The sequence below is a fragment of the Mucor mucedo genome, assembly GCF_025094135.1.
Source record: "Mucor mucedo strain NRRL 3635 chromosome Unknown EV154scaffold_160, whole genome shotgun sequence".
NCBI classification, from domain to species: domain Eukaryota; kingdom Fungi; phylum Mucoromycota; class Mucoromycetes; order Mucorales; family Mucoraceae; genus Mucor; species Mucor mucedo.
The window spans coordinates 52412-71062 of NW_026252444.1; the positions used below are offsets into that span (position 1 = coordinate 52412).

Sequence of the window (18651 nt, forward strand, 5' to 3'; positions counted from 1 at the left end):
AACCTTAATTTTTATTTGACATAAAATCCTTGACTTTCTTGTATGGCCGTGTACAGCATTTTCTTCAGTTTTTCTTTGGTATGATACTTGTACAGGATCAATTGATTGAAACAAGTATGCGCCGACGGTAATCGATCGCTGTCTCCATTGTTACCACACGTGATCTTGAGGCTCATTTGAGTAGCACCTGTGGCGGGTATACGGTCACTCCCTGTGACAAACATGAGTAATTTACGCTGCATCTCCGGCTCCATAGCTTTCATGATGCTCCAAAAGTTTCTAATTTTAAGCATATAAGTCATCTGAGTCTATATCTATATACATACAAAAAGGCTTACACAATGGTTTCCTCGTTCTCGTCAAAACCAATGTACTCGGTCTGTCCCTTTAAATCATCAATTTCCAAGGGTTCATCACTTCCTCGCACCAGCAACTCAATTTCTTCGGGACGAAATAAGGACAGGGCGTTACCACCGCAGACATGATAGAAACCACGTTGAAACGCTCCAAATTGACGCTCGACACTTTGGTTGAGAATAAAGTCAACGTACAGCGCCACAAATTCGTGGCGATTGTCTTGTGTGACCATCTTCTTCTCTCCGCCCGGCACCAAGGGAACGCATTGACGCTGTCCAAACACTTCAATCTCGGCCACAAACGATCGGCAAAAGACGTTTTCGACATCACCCTCAAATGCGAGGAGTTGCGCAAATCCTTTGGCAAGTGCGGGACGAAACGAACGCATATCGTCCAGACCGATGGGTAAATGCAAGAGCTTTTTATAACAAGCGGTGGGTAAATGAACGTCCAGGATGGTTGAATTATAAATGGCCAAACCCAAGACCACGCCCACCAGAAAGAACTGATCCTCGTTTTCGAAACTGGCCGGGTTGAACCAACAGAGATTGGAATCCTCATCAAAGGTAAACATACCATATTGAGCGTCAAACAGTGAACGCACCAGCAGTAAAAACCATTCTTTGCGAAGTCCACCGGCATCCACGCCATCTTCACCCACGAATTCTATCCGCAGCGATTTCTTGAGGTCGGATTCGTTTTGCGCCAGCTGCCGTAAAGAATCTTCAATCAGGTTTTCGCGCGAGACACGTAATACGAGGTACGGGTTGGAGGCCTTTTGATGAAATAGCATGTTGAAGAAGGCTTCGCGCCATTTCGTCTCCATTTGTTGTTTGGCATCCGACTCCACAATCTTCATTTTGGAACCCATGCTAATCAGAAACGGGTATTGGCAAAAAGCAAATTTTCCTGACTGCGATTGCCATGATTCAAAGTCGCCCATGAGGTTAATGTAGTCGGCCATGGTATTATAGAATTCGGACAAATGCACCTTATTGGCCTGATTATTCGCTGCGACTAACACACACATACACACACACACACACATCAATTTTCAATCAATTTTTTTTTCTTTTTATTGGCATAAAAAACAACAACTTACATAGTAGGGCCATGACTCGTGCGGCACTGGCGATTTTCCAATCGGATTCATAGGCTGTGGGTAATGCTGATTGACTTCTTCTTGCTCTGGATATGCGATGACTGAGAAATGCATGAATCAAGTCAATTTTGGATTTGAATCCCTTGATCGGATAACTAAAAATAGGCTTGAGCCCAATGGTGTGAGTTGCAGGGATTTTTTTTAAAAAAAAAAAAAAATTTCTCTCTTTTTTTTGTACCTCGAAAACCATTGTACCAGCCCGTGATGACATTCGTTATTCAAGCAGCTGAGAATACCGAAAACGCGTTTCAGTAGATTGTGATGGTATTTTGTTTCGGCTGGAAAATTGTGTTGTGCCAGCAAAGGGTTCTCCAAAATGATCAGCAGGAACCTTATATCACTCATGCGTTTCAAAGGTACCGCAGGACGTTTTAGTAATCGATCGATGGCAGACATCATGACTCGAATCACATTGACTGGCTACACATTTCATTTGTTAGCGTCTTTTTTCGCATTCAACGAAGTATATCTTATTACCAGGTTCAATAGAATACGATAAGCATCCTTCACATCGGCCATATTCAACCCAATCTTTTCTTCCTCTTCCTCTTTTTCCTCTTCCCCCTCCTCCTCCTAGAGAAAAAAAAACAGATGATGTAAATAATGAAGTTGCTATAGAACCAAATCCAGCCTTCCTAATACTACGTTACATTGCAAAAGCTATGATTTAAGCAAACCCAACTACTAAAGATGGTTTCAATCAACTTTTCAACAGGTTCATAAATCTTTTCTCGTTCCTTTTCATCTACTTCTCTTTTCGTACGTTTGGCTCGTTCTTTTAATTTGCATTCATGCACACTCTTCTTCAACAGGCGCAAAGTCAATGGCTGGTTCGACAGTTGCTGTCGGATATGCGGTTTCAAATCATTGACTGTATCACATACGGGGCATCGAAATCGTGATACGGTATGTGGGTATTTTAATTCGCTAATTTTCTTGTTAGTAAAGATAAGTGTTGCTACCTTTCTTTTTCTTTTTTTTTTTTTACCTGTTGCAACACATGCATTTACCAGTGATGCTCTACATGTTTTAAAAAGAAAGGGTTGGTCTTAGTTGGAAAAGGGGGAGGGAATATGGCATGTCAATTGAGTTACCATGGCATCGGCTTGCGTGTCTCGAGAATCAATGATCGATGCAGGTTCGACAGATGATGAGGAATAAGGAGTAGGTAACGGTGAAGACCGATAAGAAGCTAATGTCTTTTCTGATTCAAAAGCAAGTGTTCCTTCAGAATCTGCCATTTATTTATACATGAAGAAAGAAAAATAAAAATAAAAAAGAACAAAAATAAAAATAAAAATGTTGATCCGGAAACTCTATTTGCCGCCCTTTTTTTTTTTTTTTTTTTTTTTATTAATTACGAGGAGCCCAAATAACGAGTTAAAAGTTCCTACAAAAGAGAGAGTGAGCAAGAGAAAGAAAAAGGGTAGAAAAGTGCAGTTGGATATTTACATAGGTCATAAAGATGATTGCATTTGCAGGTGCACTTTTGGCTGCCGTCATACCGCATCCGCGATAAAACCCTCCCATCCTAGCACCTCGATAAATCTCCTTGGCAACCTCTCTAAACGAGGAGGGTCCGGTGGAGATTTGCATGCGGGATTTAATCACGTCCACTGGAAAAAAAGACACGTTATAGGCAATGCCGCCGCATGCACCTGCCAGCATCAGCTCGGCCGCACTCAAATCTTTTTTTGTACGTATCCCATCACCACTGTTATGAAGCAGTATCCACCGACAGCTGTATTCATAGGCTCCAAACCAAAATGCACTACCACCTGTTTCTCGTACACATGTAGGCATAAATCCCTTGAAAAATCCACGCATCCCCTGCTGCTTGTAGATCTGCTTTATCAACTGACGTGGCCCTGTCGCACTCCTTTGTACCTGTAACCGACACTTGATCAATTCCACCGGTGTCAATACAAATGACACAATCGTACCTGCCATGGCACCTGCCAACACAAGTTGATTTAAGCTTAAAGGTTCTTCCGGAGGCGTCTGTGAATACGATCGAATGGCGCGTTGAATCTGTCGATAGCCTACAAATAAGATGGCGTTTTCCAGCATGGCTCCGATGATGGGCGAAGACATACCCTACTACAGAGGAAGAATATGTTTATATTTTAACCGAAGCAATCGTACATGATCATGTTCATACAAACCTTGAAGAGTCCAGGAAGACCGTCTTGACGTACAGTGGCTTTTAAACAAGCCATCGGTCCTGCATACAGAGGATGAAGCACAGACTGTGTTTGAAGCTTTACTTTGACCGTATCAAACGGATATTCAATCACTTTTCCAACCATGCCTGCGACCTAAGTCGTGTTTTTTTTTAAAGAAAAAGTTAGCCCTGTGGGAAGGGGGGGGGAGTGAATATCATTTTCTTGATTTGTTACCGAACCAAATGCTAAATCTTCCAACTGAAGTCGTACATTGGAGGGTTTGACACTTGATGGAGCAGTGGATTCCATAGCTAAAAGAGAGAGATAAGAAGAAGAAACATATAAAAAAAAAAGGCCGACGGAGGGTTTTTAAACATGTGTCAAATTAGAGTTTCAAATACACATTGTTTATCAAATACGTCCTTATTCGGGACTAATCCGCCGAAGCTGTCATTTATCTAGGTGGGCAATAAATAAGTATAGCGAGAGGCTTTTTATAACGGCAATCTGTGAAAAAATGACCATGATTTACAAGTCATTCAATGCATGAGCATATCAAAGAAAGCTCGATGGATGATTGATCAATGTTGAGAGAGAGCAAGGCCTTTTTTTTTTTATTTTCTGTTTTTCAACCTTTGTGTCGAGTTGAAATTACGCTGATGACGAACGTTAGTGTCAACTTTGTATAAACACAGCAAGGCTATTTGACTTGTCATATAACCTTCTTTTAAAAAAAGAAGGTAAATGAGTTCAATTCAATTACACGTTTTTAGCGTCTCCGTTACCGATTGCACCTTCAGTATCACCTAAGAACTGGTGGTATCCTAATAACAGTGCTTATTTGTGGTTTATAATAGCCTTCAAGAGGCAAAGGGCACACCGTCAAGGAAAAATAGAAAATTACAATAAGGCACCTTTTGTTTCTATAGTCTTTTTGACTTCTTTATTGAAAGCAGTTTTAAAATATCATTTGGCAAAGTCTTTGCCCGTCGGAGCAATGGTCTTAGCAAACGACCCGCTCTGGGCTACTTTTTTTGAACTTCATGTTGTTGTCAGAACGAAAAATAGTAGTATTCGGGCAAAAGGCATTGTCACACACCCATGTTGTAACAATCGGTAACGAGCCGTTTGTGAATTTTGGCTATAATGGCTGGCCGGGTCAGACTAATTTTTTTGATTGCGATAAAACAAGTTGTGACAACTTTTTTTTTTTTTTTTAGACGCACACAAAAATAGTCTAACGCTCACTAAAAAAATAAAAAGCGAGCAATAACAAATAGTGTATTCTCCCTTCTATTTTTTTTTTTTTTTTTTGTAACCCCTTTTTATTATTATTTAATTTTTATTTTTTTTATATAAACTAAAAGGATACAATTACATTAAACATGTCAAGTGCAGTGAACGAATCCATGGAAGAAGGAGGCAATCCTGCAAACACCATTTATGTGGGCAACCTCGATCAAAGGTGATTTTGTTGTTGTTGTTGTTGTTGTAATGGTATACACAAGGGTGCTAAACACTTTTACCCTATTATTCTGTAGAGTAACTGATACCATGTTACACGAGATTTTTGAAACGGTTGGTGCTGTTGTTAGTGTAAAGATTGTGTCTGTAAGTAAATTCTCTTTTTGTGTTGTCATTAAACAGTGGGCTAACTCCTTTCCCCCCCCCCCAATAACTAGGTCAGAAGACATACCTCTTATGTAGGTTTTATGTATAGACGCAAATACAAGATTAGCACTAAACTCTAAAAAAAAAAATTAGGCTGGTGTCAACTATGCTTTTGTTGAATTTGCTGATCAACGAGTAGCTGAACAAGCTATTCAAGACATGAATGGTAGAAAGATTTTCAACTATGTAAGATGAAAAAAAAAAGTTTTTTTTTTTTCTTTTTATTTTTCTTACACATCAATGTAGGAAATCAGAGCTAATTGGGCTCAACAAGCAAACAACAACCAAGTGCAAAAGGAAGATACAGCATCTCATTTCCACGTATTTGTTGGTGATATTGCACCAGAGATTACGGATGATGCTCTTGTTCAAGCCTTTTCTGTCTTTGGCACCATGTCGTAAGTTTTTTTTTTAATTTTTTTTTTTTTTTTAGTACAATGGTACTTTTGCTAATCTTGAACACAAAAAAGTGAGGCTCATGTCATGTGGGATCCAGTTTCAGGAAAATCCAGAGGTTTTGGTTTTGTTGCATTCCGAGACAAGACCGATGCTGAACAAGCTATTGCCACCATGAATGGTGAGTGGTTAGGATCCAGAGCTATTCGTTGTAACTGGGCCACACAAAAAGGTAATAAGACTGACTAGCATAATAGATATACGAAGGTAAGACTAAAAGAACTCTTGTAGGCCAAACTGCAACTCCTGCTCCTCAACCAGGTCAACAATTACCTTACGAAGTGGTCATTCATCAAACTCCTGCTTATGTGACCAGTATCTATATTGGTAATTTGCCTCCTAACGTTTCTCGTAAGTTCTCAACGCGCGTTTGTATGTACGCCCCTTAAATATTAACAAATGAAATGATGTAGAAACTGAATTGGTTCAACCCTTCCAAAGATTTGGTTATGTTCAAGAAGTCAAGCTTCAAGCAGATCGTGGATTTGCTTTTGTAAAGTAAGTTATCAAGGGGTGAGGGGGCAGAATAAATTAGGGGCAGAGAAAGATTAAATGCTTTGTATATAGGATGGATACGCATGAAAACGCAGCCAATGCCATTGTTCATTTGCAAAACATCAATTTGAACGGCAGTATTGCAAAGGTAAGATTTAAGAACTGAAATAAAGGGAGTAGAAATACTTACGGGAGCAAGTCTATTACTTAGCTTTCTTGGGGTAAAGATCGTCCCCCTCCCGGATGGCAAAACTATGGTGGTTACCATCAACAACCACAACAGAATTATGGAGCACCATCACCAATGGGATATGGAAATAATAATAATGGAGGCCGTAACGGACAAGGAGTAGGAGGAGGACCTGGCGGAAATAATAATGGAGGAAGAGGTGGTAATAATAACGTGTTTGGTGTCCCTGCACATTTAACAAATGGTTATGCTTTCCATAACGCCGGTAATATTCCCAGCCTGGACCCTCATGGTGGTTCAGCGGTTGCAGCTGCTCATGCTGCTCAATGGAATCAACAAGCCGCCGTGGCTCAACAACAAAAGTTATATGATCAATATAATAATGGTCCTTAATAACATATAAATATATTTCCACACACACAAACACACACCCACACACAGTTGAAAAAAAATAAAATAAACACTATGCTTTGCCGATTTACTTACATAAACAAACATAAAGTATTTTACTTATCTCTTTCAATTTATCACAGGCATTATAAAAAAAAGTGATCAATTGTAACTTGTGGTATTATCTCGAGCTCTATTTCATTTGATTTTGTACACAAAAGATCTATTCAAGTGTCAAAATGAGGCTAAATATTAGGGGGGTTCATTAACTATTTTCATTTTCTTACCCAAATCATCCAATCAAAGTTAATGACCCCCCAAGACCTAATTAATATAAGCATATTTATGTCCAATCAACTTTACATAATCCTCTTTAAAAAAAAAATACAAAAATCACAACCTCACTTATCAGCAACTGAAGCAGAAAAAAAAAAAACGTTGCGGGAAGCAGCATTCAAAGAGATGAAAATGAAATCATACACAATTATTTTGAACATACGGCTGTAAAATATTAGAAAGTTGTGGGTGCTCTAGGTATATAACTTTTATACGTCGATTGACGTGCCATATCGTCTAAACTTCATAGGATGATCGATTTTAGTTTTCAGTCATTCTGCAATTACTATTTTTTAACTGTAACTCTTTTTTTTTTTACAAGTGACCATGGACATTTCAAAATCCGACCAATATTTTCACAAAAAGTGTGTCCCAATTGACCTGTATCGCAGGATTTGGCTCTTTTTTTCTTAAAAAGCAATCTACATCAAAAAGAAGGAATGAATTCACTTTATCAAGTGGATGAGCTTGTCAAAGAGTACTTGCTGGTAAACCAAGATGTCACACACCATGGTTCTTTTTACACAAAGAAAGAGAAAGTGTGTTATTTAATATTTATAAAATAAACCCTTTACCTTTCATAGTTTCGAGGATTTACAGCAACATTTCGAGCATTGGAATCAGAAATCCGTTCTGACAAGGACAAGGGATTTCAAGTAAGTGTTCCTAATCTTACAAAAAAAAGAGGCATGCTTACATAAAAAAAAGGACCTTCTAAACAAAATTACACACTACACAGGTCGAGAAGATTATCGAGGAATTATTAGGTGCGATTGCCAATGGTGATATCCAAGCATTAATCGATTATTATCGCTATTTGGATGTTCGATTTTTTTCTCGGTTAGATAGTCGATTTCAACGTACCATCAAGAAATTTGAGCTGTGTTTGCTTCGACATTATCTGATCCATGGTAAAAAAAAAACTATATTTTGTTTGGTCCTACAATTTTCTGTATTGACCTCACATCAAAATAGCCATGCAACATAAAAAACGAGAAAAAGTCATTGAATTTTTCGATGTCTATGGACCTGAATTACACGGGAAACCAGAATGGTCACAGTGGTTTGGTAAAGTATGGGTATCTCAATCAAAAACACATGTTTGCTCAAAACCCTGCGCGGTCATCCGCTTATCTTATGTAGCACTCCCCTATATCAAGAATCCATCCAATGACTCCACTTTTGAAACATTCTTTTCGAAACAATGGGTGGATAATTATACCATATCTCTTCACAACTTTCTTGCCACCACCTTTCAAAATATGCGCAAGTTTTAGCCCCTTCTAAAAATTGTCCCCCTAAAGCCTTTTTTTTTTTTTTCTAATGCTGACCTTTTTCTTTCTTATTAAATAGCCTTACCAAGTCTACTCTCGTTCAATATCGACCGTATCCAACGCAAAACCCAACAAGGCGAAATTGAAACCCTCAAATCCACCGTGGAAAACCAAAAGGCCACGTTAGAATCTCGAGAGAATGATATTGCAAAGTTGAAACATCAAGTAGCAGAAACAAGGAAAGAAATGACGGATGGTATATCCATGATTCGTCGTCGTGCCGCCTCTTCTTCCACAGACCATCACTTATTAAAACCCACAACCTCTACTGCACTACCTAGAAAATCCAATTCAGAATCCACTCAACATTTGGCACCCATCGTTGTTCCCACCACCGTTTCCCCAACCAAGGAACATGAAGAACCCTTTCTTATTGTCAGTCAGGATGAATTTGCAGAACATGCGTCAGCTATCACGCATGCCAAATTCTCGAGTGAGGGAGAACTCATTGCCAGTTGTGATATGGATAACATTGTGCGGTAAGTGATCTATATATGTATTCAAAAAAAAAAAAAAAATAGGGGAGGGGTTTCTCATCATCGTATGAGAATTAGCATCTGGAGTTATAAAGGTCAATCCTTCAACCCACTCAAAATCAAAAATACCAGCTCCAATGTGCTATCTCTCGAATGGGATGCACGCTCGGATCGATTTGTAAGTCAAACTTTTTAAAAGGGTTTTTTGCGAAATGTTCAACTAAATCATCAAACTTTTTTTTTTTCAGCTTTACTTGGGGACAGATACCGGCTTAATTCGAGTGTACAATGTGGAATCCAAATCCATTGTACAAGAATTCATCATGGACGATCATTACCCTTGGGTCAACCAATTATCTTCCAGTCCCATTGAACCCATTTTTGTTTGTGCTGGATCGGGTAATAAAATTCATCCGGGAAGTAACACGTCGTCAAGCGCTTTGGTTGCCTGGAGCATGAAAACCATGTCAGCCTGTGTAATCTACATTTTTGAATTTTTTTTTTTTTTTTTTTTTTTTTTGCTTCTTCTTCTTCTAGACTGGGATCACTAATAGGATGCAAAATATAGGGTACGTTTCAAATGGATCATAGTGAGGCGAGTATAAACACCATCAAGTTGAACCATAACGGTCAAATGCTGGTAGCGGGTGATACGGATGGATTGATGCGCATTTTTGGTAAGTCTTGAATCGCCATGTTTTTATTTTTTAAAAAAAAAACGGCAGGTTATTTACCTGTTGGTTTAGACATTCGTAGTATGAAGTCCATTATCGAATGGAAAGCCTCACCTTCATGCACAGCGCAATTCAGTTTTGATGAAAACTCTATTTATTCCGCCGATAGCAACGGACAAGTGAGTTTATATATATATATTGAAAAAAAAAGAGAGAGAGAGAGAGAGAAAGACTGATGCTGTAGTTTGTTAAGCTGTCGCAATGGTCGATCCATAAACCCGGCACATGCCTATTCCAACGGTCACTGGAAGGTTTCCCACCTCCCGTGGTACCCAGGGAATCGATTTTATCCCATCATATACCAGCACAACAGCAAGACGACGGTGTTACACAATCGTTATTGTCAGTCTCACCTCGTTCTCAAATGGTGGCATTCAGCACTGATACAGACTACGTGTTATGTGCAGCGCAAGAAAAAAAAGACACAGAATGTGGGTCTATTTATCGTTTGACTGCCGAAAGTGGGGACCCCGTCTGTAAGTTTGGTCATCAACCTCGAGATCAGCATATTACGACAGTGGATTGGACCAATTCTTCCAATGCTTGTTTATTGGGTAGCGCAGATGGAAGTGTGAAAGTCACCAGCTTGATAAAAGTTTAAAAATTTCCCACACATTGGGCTTACATAAACAAAAAAAAATTCCCCGCTATTTGAGTGAAATGTGGGGGAGGGTAGGACAACCAAATAAAAAAAAGAAAATTATCGATTTTTTTATTAAGAGTGTATAGAAAATTAACTGGATTCTTTAAGAATTCTACGTCTTTCATAATTGTATTCATCTGTCTTTTGACCTAATCTGACTTGAACTTGAGTTTCACGTTCCAAAAGGACCAAAGCTTCATCCGCACACCAAGTGATTAATTCACCTAAACGCTTACGAACATCCCACAAATATTTCTGCATTGGAGAGTAATAGGCACCTGTATTATCTTGTTCCTTGACGTATTCTGTGGGTGATTTGAAACCCGGTAAATCTGGGTATAAACGACGAGCTTCTTGAAGACATTCAAAGGCGGTTTCAGGGAAATATACTTTACCAGCACCCATCGACTTTTCTTTGGCAGTGGATGCACGTAATTCCAAAATGGCCTCTAATAAAGCCATATCTGCTTCCTTGATCAATTCCTTGACCTTTTCAAGAATTTGGATCTTTTCGAAGAGATCAGTAGATTCGTCCTTGAGTTCTTGCAAGTCACTCTTCATGATGATTTGGCCAGCCAAAGCATCCATACCATTGAATAAATCATCCAGGTCCTCACGGTATTTTTGAAGGGTACGGTATTCAATTGCATATTTCTCGTTTTGGACCTCTACCTCATGGATCTTGTCCTTTTCGGATTGAACCTTTAAAGTAGATTCAGCAACTAGATCCGTTGCCTTCTTTAACCCACTAGCAGCATGATCCTTCTCTGCTTGTAAACCACACTATGCATATCTTCTTTAGTATTCCCATCTCTCTTTTTTTTTTCTTATACTACACTTACGGTCAACTTTAATAAAAGCCATTGAACAGACCAGCTCTCCAAATCCTTGATCGTTGTCTCCCACATGGTTCTAACGAAAAGAGATGAGTATTACTTTCTCTACTAATAGTAATAATAAAAACTTACACTTTCTTGACAGCATCCATGTATTCTTTATCAATAGGTTCCTTTGCGATCTCGAGCTTTTTGATCGTTAACAGGTTTTCGAGACAGGGTTGTTCGACATGAGCAATATTGGCAATGGCATGCACAAGTTCATCAATAGATTGTGTAGACATTTTTATAAAAAAAAAGTGTGTATTTATATAGAGAGAGAGTGGGAGAGAGAAAGAGAAGGTACAGGTAAGAAAAAGACTTTTTCTTTTATTCTTTTTTTTTTATTTGGTCTCCCCCGGGAAAAAGAATGTTTTCCATCCTTTTACCGCCTTTTGGAAATCATTTTTTTTTATGCCGCTAAAAACCCAGGAGGGGGGATGATATCAGTGTGTGTCACCCTTGGGAAGAGGTAAAATACCCGTAACTCGTGTCCAAATGAGAATCAATGGAAGCTAAAAATCTATCAAAACTTTAAAAAAATAAATGTTAAAAATTGATTTCTTCCCATATGGAGAATAAGTTTTTTTTTTTTTTTTTTTTTTTTTTACGTTTGTTCTGCCATTTCTTGTGCGAAAATCTGTTTATAAATATACTGTTTCTTAAACTGTGTAATGGCATCAGCGTACAGGCTAAAGTCAATACATGATCGGTTTGGAATGTCTTTGATACGCTCATTGTATAAACCAAATACAGGTCGATCTAATAAAAGACCCAACGCCGGTGCTTTAGGAATATTGATTTTAGTGGCATCAAAGGTCGTTTCCAAGAAAGAAAGTGGGGTGTTTGTACGTACAGAGTACATGGCCATGGCTAGTTTTTTGTGTGTGTTTAAATATCATTTTTAACAGAAAAAAAAAAGAAAAACTTACTAATCATTTTGCGGATTTGGTGTAGCATAAAGGATTGCCCATGAAGCTTGACACTGATCCATTCCATGCCTTCAATCATCATGGGCTCATCTACCTTTTTCATCGTAAGGCGGAAAAAGTGAATATAAAGAATGCGATAAAAAAAAGAACGTATATAAAAAAAAAGACTTACAGATATATCCATCATGAACCTTTTGCAAGAGGGATCTGCAAAGGGTTTGGCAATGGTATAATTATGAAAGTTATGAGTTCCTTGAAAAAGCTCCATAGCCTGTTTAAATTTGTCAAAGCTAGGCGTATCCACTCTGTACGCCTTGAGCACTTGAGGGTCTGTGGGTGCAATGTATTTGGTAACTGCACCATGCTCCGTCCTTGTCATATAATCCTTATCCGAGCTAGGCTCTAAAGTCCATTCTTTTCGTTCAAACGCATTCAAGGTATAGGAAGGTAGTAAATACTCATACACGCGAGAGTCACATTTTGTTTTCGCATGAAATGTACGTTGTGTCTCCACATAGCCTACATAGTTGTACATACACAATCAGCATTTAGACACACACACACACACACAAAAATGATCTAATTTTTTTTTTTTACCCCATATTCTGATATGATTAGGTAATACACGGTTTAGATTTTCAACAAGGTGCTCGTCTTGACAGATCATTTTAAGTGAAACTAAATTACAAGCAGCGTGCACACCTTTATCCGTACGTGCTGCTCTCATGAGTTGCACCTTTTTCGGATCGCTAGCGTTGGAAGGGGAAATAGCGTCAGTTTTAACAAGTGCGTTAAATACTTCTTCCTCGATCGATCGAATGCCTGGATTACTATTATTCTCATGAATGATCTAATACGTATGACATGAAACAAATCTTACGCTTGCATGCCTTGATAGCCTGAGCCATTGTAGCCTAACATGAGAGCGACTTTTTTCTTGGGTAAGCGTTTCTCTGTGGATACAACGTGGTCTGGGTCATGGTGCCAGGCATTGACTTTTAAATAGTGTTCCTTGTTGGTCCATGCACGACTTGTAGTGAATAAGCGACGCAACATTTTTTTTTTTTGGTCTAATTTGATGCGAGATGACGCAAAGTCAGGTTTAGCCAGTCAAACAGAGCAAAGATGATCTTTTTTTTTTGTGACCGCAACTGATCAGAGAGAGAGAAACTGACGTTTTTAATCTCCACACCTTTGCTCACATCCTTCTTTTTTCTTAATTATTTTCTTCTTTTGGATTACATAAAAAAAAATGGCATTGAGACAAAATATTGAACATTTACCTTGGATAGTTCAAAAATACGGTGGAACAAGTGTCGGCAAGTTTTTAAATGAAATTGCTAATACCATTATTCCGTAAGATACCACTTGTAAAAAAAAAAAGGGTTGTTCTTTGATATATATATATTTTAACATTTTATATATTTTTTTTTAAAAAAAAAAGCACGTATCTGAAAACCAACCGAGTGGTCATTGTATGTTCTGCACGAAGTGGCAATACAAAGGAAGAAGGCACAACGAATCGGTAAGTCCATCAATACTTGTTCTCGCCAAAATTGGCGATTCATAATTCATCTTCTACTTATACACACAAAAAAAAAGACTATTAAGAGCTGCGGAAGAGGCATTAAAAGATGGATCTAATAAACATCTGGAGATTGTCCAAGAAATTCGAAAAGATCATCTTAATGCAGCAAGAGCGGTCATTCAAAATAAGGAAATATTAATTCATCTCGAATCTCAGTTGGAAAATGAGTGCCTGAAATTGCAATCCTTTCTGGAAGCCGCCGAGGTAAAAAAAAAAAAAAAAGACCCAATATGATAATCACAAGATTTTTTTTTTTTTTGTTTTTTAAAAACTGTAGTATTTTTATAATTTTAGATTATTGATGAAATTTCACCTCGTTCTAAAGACATCATTGTTGGCATGGGAGAGAAACTTTCATGTACCATCGTTACTGCCGTCTTGCGTGATCAAGTAAAGAGAAAGAGAGAAAAAAAAAGCATTTGATAGCATTTAAACCCTTGATCACACATGTATACTGAATACATCATTATTATTAGGGCATTGACAGTCAACTGGTAGTGCTAAACAACCTGATCCAAAAAGAATTCACAGTATTGGATGAAGAGTTTTACCAGTATATTGCCGAGCGTTTACAACAAGTGATTCTAGAATGCGGTCACCGTGTCCCTGTCCTTACCGGTTTCTTTGGTAACGTACCCGGCAGTTTACTCACGAGTATCGGACGAGGCTACACGGATCTCTGTGCTGCTTTAGCTTCGGTTGGTCTGAAATCACAAGAACTTCAAATCTGGAAAGAGGTCGATGGTATCTTCACAGCCGACCCACGCAAAGTCTCCACTGCACGTTTATTACCCATCATCACACCGGAGGAAGCAGCCGAGCTAACCTATTATGGATCCGAGGTCATCCATCCTTTCACGATGGAACAAGTCATCAAGGCAGAAATCCCTATTCGTATCAAGAATGTAGAGAATCCTACAGGTCAGGGTACCATTATTTTCCCCGATACCACCACCAGCAGCAGCAGCACAACATCTGCAAGGAATGGCTATGCCACACCTCCACCTACACCCGCTGTGTTAGCTCAGAATGGATATCACTCGGATTTAAGTAGGAAACATCCGACCGCCGTCACCGTCAAGGATAAAATTTGTGTGTTAAACGTACATTCCAATCGTAAAAACGTAAGTCATGGCTTTTTGGCAAAGATCTTTATGGCTTTGGATGATCATAATATTATTGTCGATTTGATCTCGACGTCTGAGGTGCATGTTTCTATGGCTCTGTCTTCAGATGTAGCACAAACACAGTGTTAAAAACGCAAATTCGTGATATAACCAATATGCCGGAATAGCATCGTTTTTGTTTAAAAAGAACAATACCGACAAGTTTATTTGACTCACCGTCCAAAGCCAATTATATCAGCTCCTGAAAAACAAATGGTGGGTTTATGTTGCTTGAGTACGTAATTAATGCAGCAATGTATGTCATGTGTTTCCCAAAAGATGCGACATTGTTGAATATTTATGAAATGTTCCAAAGATTTTTGATATCAGTTATCATTAAAGATAAAATCTGAACATTGCTCAATTCATCAGAGCTTGATATACTCACAGAACAATAAGTAGAACGTGCAATAATAAAAAAAAACCAAGATAAAGTTTCTCACAAAAAATACAAACAAAAAAACTTTGGTTGAATTATTTTATACCTGATGGATATTGTGTATTTTATAGAGCATACATTTACACTCCATTTTTTTATCTGTAAAAGTAGTTTTTATTGCTTCAAGATTAGCATTAAAGCATAAAAAGAATATGTTATATGTAATAGTATCCTATGATTATTTTTCAGGTTGCACAATAAAGCATATCTGCTTGAGCTAAATAAAATGTACAAATAATGCCTAATACGATTGGACATAGAAAGTAATTTTTAAAGCGAAAACGTCGTTATGATGCATCAAAAATGTCGTGTGACATTATTTCTTCTGTCGTTTCATCATACATGAAAAAAAAAGAGGTGCGATGGGAGTTGTGTACCACTCTCAGCCTTTCAAACAGTTGCATTGACAACTAATCCGACTTAGTGTGACCATGTGTCAGTAAATTTTCTATTGGTATATTGGGCACGTCTTTGTTGCCCTGTATATAAAGTAAAAAAACCGGGTACAAATTCCATCATCTATCATAATGTCTTCTACAAAAAAAAGGACCAAGATTTGCCATTGCAACAAGTGTGGCGGTTGCTCAGTTCCAATCAATACTGCTACACGACATGCCGAAAAAAAAATGTACGAGGAGTCATGCCAAAAGGCGGCAGCTTCCAAAAGAAGTTTGGATGAACTAGAAGAAAGTGTGTAACCCTCATCAGATATTTACCTACAACAAACTGTAATCTATACTAACAGAAATTTTAATAGATGACGCCGTAGTAGACACCAGCTTAGAATTTTCACGTTTGAACGTATCTGTTATTGAAGCAGAGTTTGCACATGTTAATATCAGTTCGACTCAAGTTGATAACCATTTTCAGGATGAATGCTCTTCAGGTATGCATACAAAAAAATGATTTATAACATGATGCTGAGTAATGTTTCAAGATGATGAGCGCGATTATGAAGAAGGCTTTATCTTTGATCAATCCTATAGCATTGATGCAAATGATGATAATGAAAATCAGGTTATTGTCGAAAGCAGCAGTGAGATATATTGGACCGATGAAGTTCTCAAAATGCTAGATGATTTGGATGATCAAGGTGAAAAATTTATCATAAAAAAAGGTAGGCTTGAATTTCGGAATAAATATTTGCAACTTTATTGAAACAATCGTAGTCCAACAAAATAATCATCCCAGAATACCACAAGATCCCACTTACTTGTTTATTTGTTGTTTTGTACTTATATTCCAAATGGACTTCTTGACTATCATCGCTACACACAAATTACTTGATCTGTTCCGTATGCTATTCAGCAATTTTGAGTTTCCAAAATCGTTACCCACGATCAAGCTTCAAACTGGATTTATCGATCTTACCAAAGATATGACTGTCTACGCAACTTGTCCTAAATGCTATTCAGTTTATCTTTATGCTACAAGCAACGGGTTAACACAGCCTGGGCCTCCACAAATATGTACATTTATCAATATCCTCAAAAAAGTACCTTGTCAAACCCCATTATTTCAAAACGGTTCCGATACTCCAATCAAAAAGTTTGTATACCATTGTCTTATAAGTTCGATCCAAAAGTTGTATCTGAGAGAAGGATTCGAGGAGAAGTGTGAAGAATGGCGTAGTTTTGAAGAGGCTGTAAACCCAACTGATATGATGTACCATTGCTCCCAGGGAAAAATGTGGAGAAGCATTCTTTCTCCCAGTGGCGACCCTTTTGTAAACAGCAGTAGATCTTTATGTTTGACATTGAATGCAGGTTAGAATACAAAAAAAAAAAAAAAAAAAAAAAAAAAAAAAAGGTAAAGACGAGATATACTTACAACCCAGTTAAACATAGATGGATTCCAACCATATGATACTACCTCCGCTTCTTGCGTCGCTTTTTATCTGCAAGTAAATAATTTACCAGTCGAGGAACGCATAAAGAAAGAAAACACGATACTGCTTGCATTAATCGAAGGACCGCATGAACCCAACACTTGTCAAACACAACGCCTATTATCCATTGTTACAAACCAACTTCGCTCCTTGTATTTTGGTGTTCAAATGTCTACATTCAACTCTGGAAAACATGGCCAAGATTACGGTGCTACTGTCAGAGCCTGTTTGTATCAAATCTTGTGCGATTTACCCATGCAACGAAAATTGAGCGGATTTACTGGATTTTCTTCTACGCGATCATGTTTCCGATGTGATAGATCGTTTAAAGTTTTTCCTGACACATCTAATTTGGATTATTCCGGCTTTGATGCTGTGCATTATCCTGCAAACGCCAATAAGAAGCTGAATGACATTCAATCCGACAAGTGGTTAAATAGCCATAATAACGCCGAAAGACATCGCCAAGACAGGGCCCACGGTATGAGATATAGCGTTTTAAGGAGTTTGAGGTACCTTGATCTTGTAAAAGCTACCACCCAGGATCATTTACATTGCATTTGGCTGGGTCTTGCAAAATCAATTATGTCAAAGTATGAAGAATTTGGATTTTTTAAACCACAACACTATCAGAGGTATTATAAATTTATGACACTATATATACGCAAATGTCATTACTAACCTTGTGTAAAAATGTTCCAGTATGGCCGCACTCGCTTCAAGTATCATCACGCCCAACGGTTGCAGCTCTATACATGCCAAAATAAAAGGAGGTTTTTCTTATATGAAGGGCATCGAATTCGAAATCTGGACCTTGCACTATTCCGAATATGTCTTAAAGTACATGATTGTTTCTGATAGATTAGTTGATGGATTTCATAAAAAGCATTATGCAAACTGGTTACAATTTGTGCAAGCTTGTAGAATTGTTGTACAACCCGCGATTACTACAGCCCAGGCATTCGAAGCACGAGAACTCTTCCGCTGTTTTTGCAAAGACTATGTGGTACTTTTCGGCCCTGAGGCAATCAAACCTAACTATCATTACGTCCTCCACCTGTCAGAAAATATTGAATACTATGGCAGTACATTCAACACTTCTTGTTTCTCTCTCGAAAGAATGAATGGTGTCCTAAAGCAGTCGACAGAGAATAGAAACCTTCGATCAATTCAAACTTCGTACATGACAAATTTTTGGAAAGCATTCATATCTCGTCTCTCATTAAACAATTAACAAGCACCAATATCATTTCTAAAGATCAAGCCCACATTCTCCACAACACCAGCGCTATCAACCAATCCTTATACACAAGCTCCAGTCCTCAAGATCGCATTAATTTTTACAAATTGTCTT

General features: G+C 38.1%; 6 protein-coding genes across 6 annotated transcripts; 3 read left to right on the forward strand and 3 right to left on the reverse strand.

Moving 5' to 3' along the window:
- Positions 1 to 3: 3 nt before the first annotated feature.
- EV154DRAFT_527029 (uncharacterized protein) lies at positions 4 to 2819 on the reverse strand. Its single transcript, XM_051603453.1, has 8 exons — positions 2614 to 2819; positions 2508 to 2539; positions 2170 to 2446; positions 1997 to 2092; positions 1698 to 1939; positions 1460 to 1614; positions 339 to 1374; positions 4 to 279 (listed from the first exon to the last, which is right to left on the reverse strand). Exons 1-8 carry the CDS (start codon positions 2758 to 2760, stop codon positions 12 to 14), a joined length of 2253 nt encoding a protein of 750 aa, XP_051452032.1. The 5' UTR covers positions 2761 to 2819; the 3' UTR covers positions 4 to 11.
- EV154DRAFT_451965 (mitochondrial carrier domain-containing protein) lies at positions 2820 to 4010 on the reverse strand. The gene is made up of 4 exons (XM_051597258.1): positions 3919 to 4010; positions 3685 to 3837; positions 2972 to 3616; positions 2820 to 2909 (listed from the first exon to the last, which is right to left on the reverse strand). Exons 1-4 carry the CDS (start codon positions 3991 to 3993, stop codon positions 2877 to 2879), a joined length of 906 nt encoding a protein of 301 aa, XP_051452033.1. The 5' UTR covers positions 3994 to 4010; the 3' UTR covers positions 2820 to 2876.
- Positions 4011 to 5069: 1059 nt separating this feature from the next.
- Positions 5070 to 6889, forward strand: EV154DRAFT_569687 (uncharacterized protein; the record flags this gene model as incomplete). The annotated part of the gene is made up of 10 exons (XM_051606150.1): positions 5070 to 5149; positions 5226 to 5295; positions 5367 to 5387; positions 5449 to 5541; positions 5602 to 5753; positions 5826 to 5983; positions 6043 to 6162; positions 6225 to 6309; positions 6379 to 6454; positions 6518 to 6889. The coding sequence occupies 10 exons, from the start codon at positions 5070 to 5072 to the stop codon at positions 6887 to 6889; spliced, it is 1227 nt and encodes a 408-aa protein (XP_051452034.1).
- A 773-nt stretch (positions 6890 to 7662) lies between these two features.
- EV154DRAFT_430334 (uncharacterized protein) lies at positions 7663 to 9720 on the forward strand (the record flags this gene model as incomplete). Its single annotated transcript, XM_051596534.1, has 8 exons — positions 7663 to 7710; positions 7962 to 8082; positions 8366 to 8492; positions 8586 to 8877; positions 8908 to 9035; positions 9111 to 9214; positions 9348 to 9508; positions 9649 to 9720. 8 exons carry the CDS (start codon positions 7663 to 7665, stop codon positions 9718 to 9720), a joined length of 1053 nt encoding a protein of 350 aa, XP_051452035.1.
- Positions 9721 to 10499: 779 nt separating this feature from the next.
- EV154DRAFT_430311 (pseudouridine synthase) lies at positions 10500 to 12883 on the reverse strand (the record flags this gene model as incomplete). Its single annotated transcript, XM_051596532.1, has 6 exons — positions 10500 to 11192; positions 11380 to 11605; positions 11896 to 12157; positions 12217 to 12306; positions 12385 to 12735; positions 12814 to 12883. 6 exons carry the CDS (start codon positions 12881 to 12883, stop codon positions 10500 to 10502), a joined length of 1692 nt encoding a protein of 563 aa, XP_051452036.1.
- Positions 12884 to 13450: 567 nt separating this feature from the next.
- EV154DRAFT_83707 (Aspartate/glutamate/uridylate kinase) lies at positions 13451 to 15195 on the forward strand. The gene is made up of 5 exons (XM_051607797.1): positions 13451 to 13572; positions 13661 to 13741; positions 13819 to 14008; positions 14099 to 14194; positions 14281 to 15195. Exons 1-5 carry the CDS (start codon positions 13469 to 13471, stop codon positions 15058 to 15060), a joined length of 1251 nt encoding a protein of 416 aa, XP_051452037.1. The 5' UTR covers positions 13451 to 13468; the 3' UTR covers positions 15061 to 15195.
- Positions 15196 to 18651: the final 3456 nt, after the last annotated feature.

Coding starts and splice junctions, on each gene's coding strand:
- EV154DRAFT_451965 (XM_051597258.1), bottom strand. CDS start 3,993: ATGGAATCCACTGCTCCATCAAGTGTCAAACCCTCCAATGTACGACTT. Junction 3,838..3,918: donor AAGATTTAGCATTTGGTTCG/GTAACAAATCAA, acceptor AACACGACTTAG/GTCGCAGGCATGGTTGGAAA. Junction 2,910..2,971: donor CAATCATCTTTATGACCTAT/GTAAATATCCAA, acceptor TCTCTTTTGTAG/GAACTTTTAACTCGTTATTT.
- EV154DRAFT_527029 (XM_051603453.1), bottom strand. CDS start 2,760: ATGGCAGATTCTGAAGGAACACTTGCTTTTGAATCAGAAAAGACATTA. Junction 1,940..1,996: donor ATCGTATTCTATTGAACCTG/GTAATAAGATAT, acceptor TGAAATGTGTAG/CCAGTCAATGTGATTCGAGT. Junction 1,615..1,697: donor CTGGTACAATGGTTTTCGAG/GTACAAAAAAAA, acceptor GCCTATTTTTAG/TTATCCGATCAAGGGATTCA.
- EV154DRAFT_83707 (XM_051607797.1), top strand. CDS start 13,469: ATGGCATTGAGACAAAATATTGAACATTTACCTTGGATAGTTCAAAAA. Junction 13,742..13,818: donor GAAGAAGGCACAACGAATCG/GTAAGTCCATCA, acceptor ACAAAAAAAAAG/ACTATTAAGAGCTGCGGAAG. Junction 14,195..14,280: donor CTGCCGTCTTGCGTGATCAA/GTAAAGAGAAAG, acceptor CATTATTATTAG/GGCATTGACAGTCAACTGGT.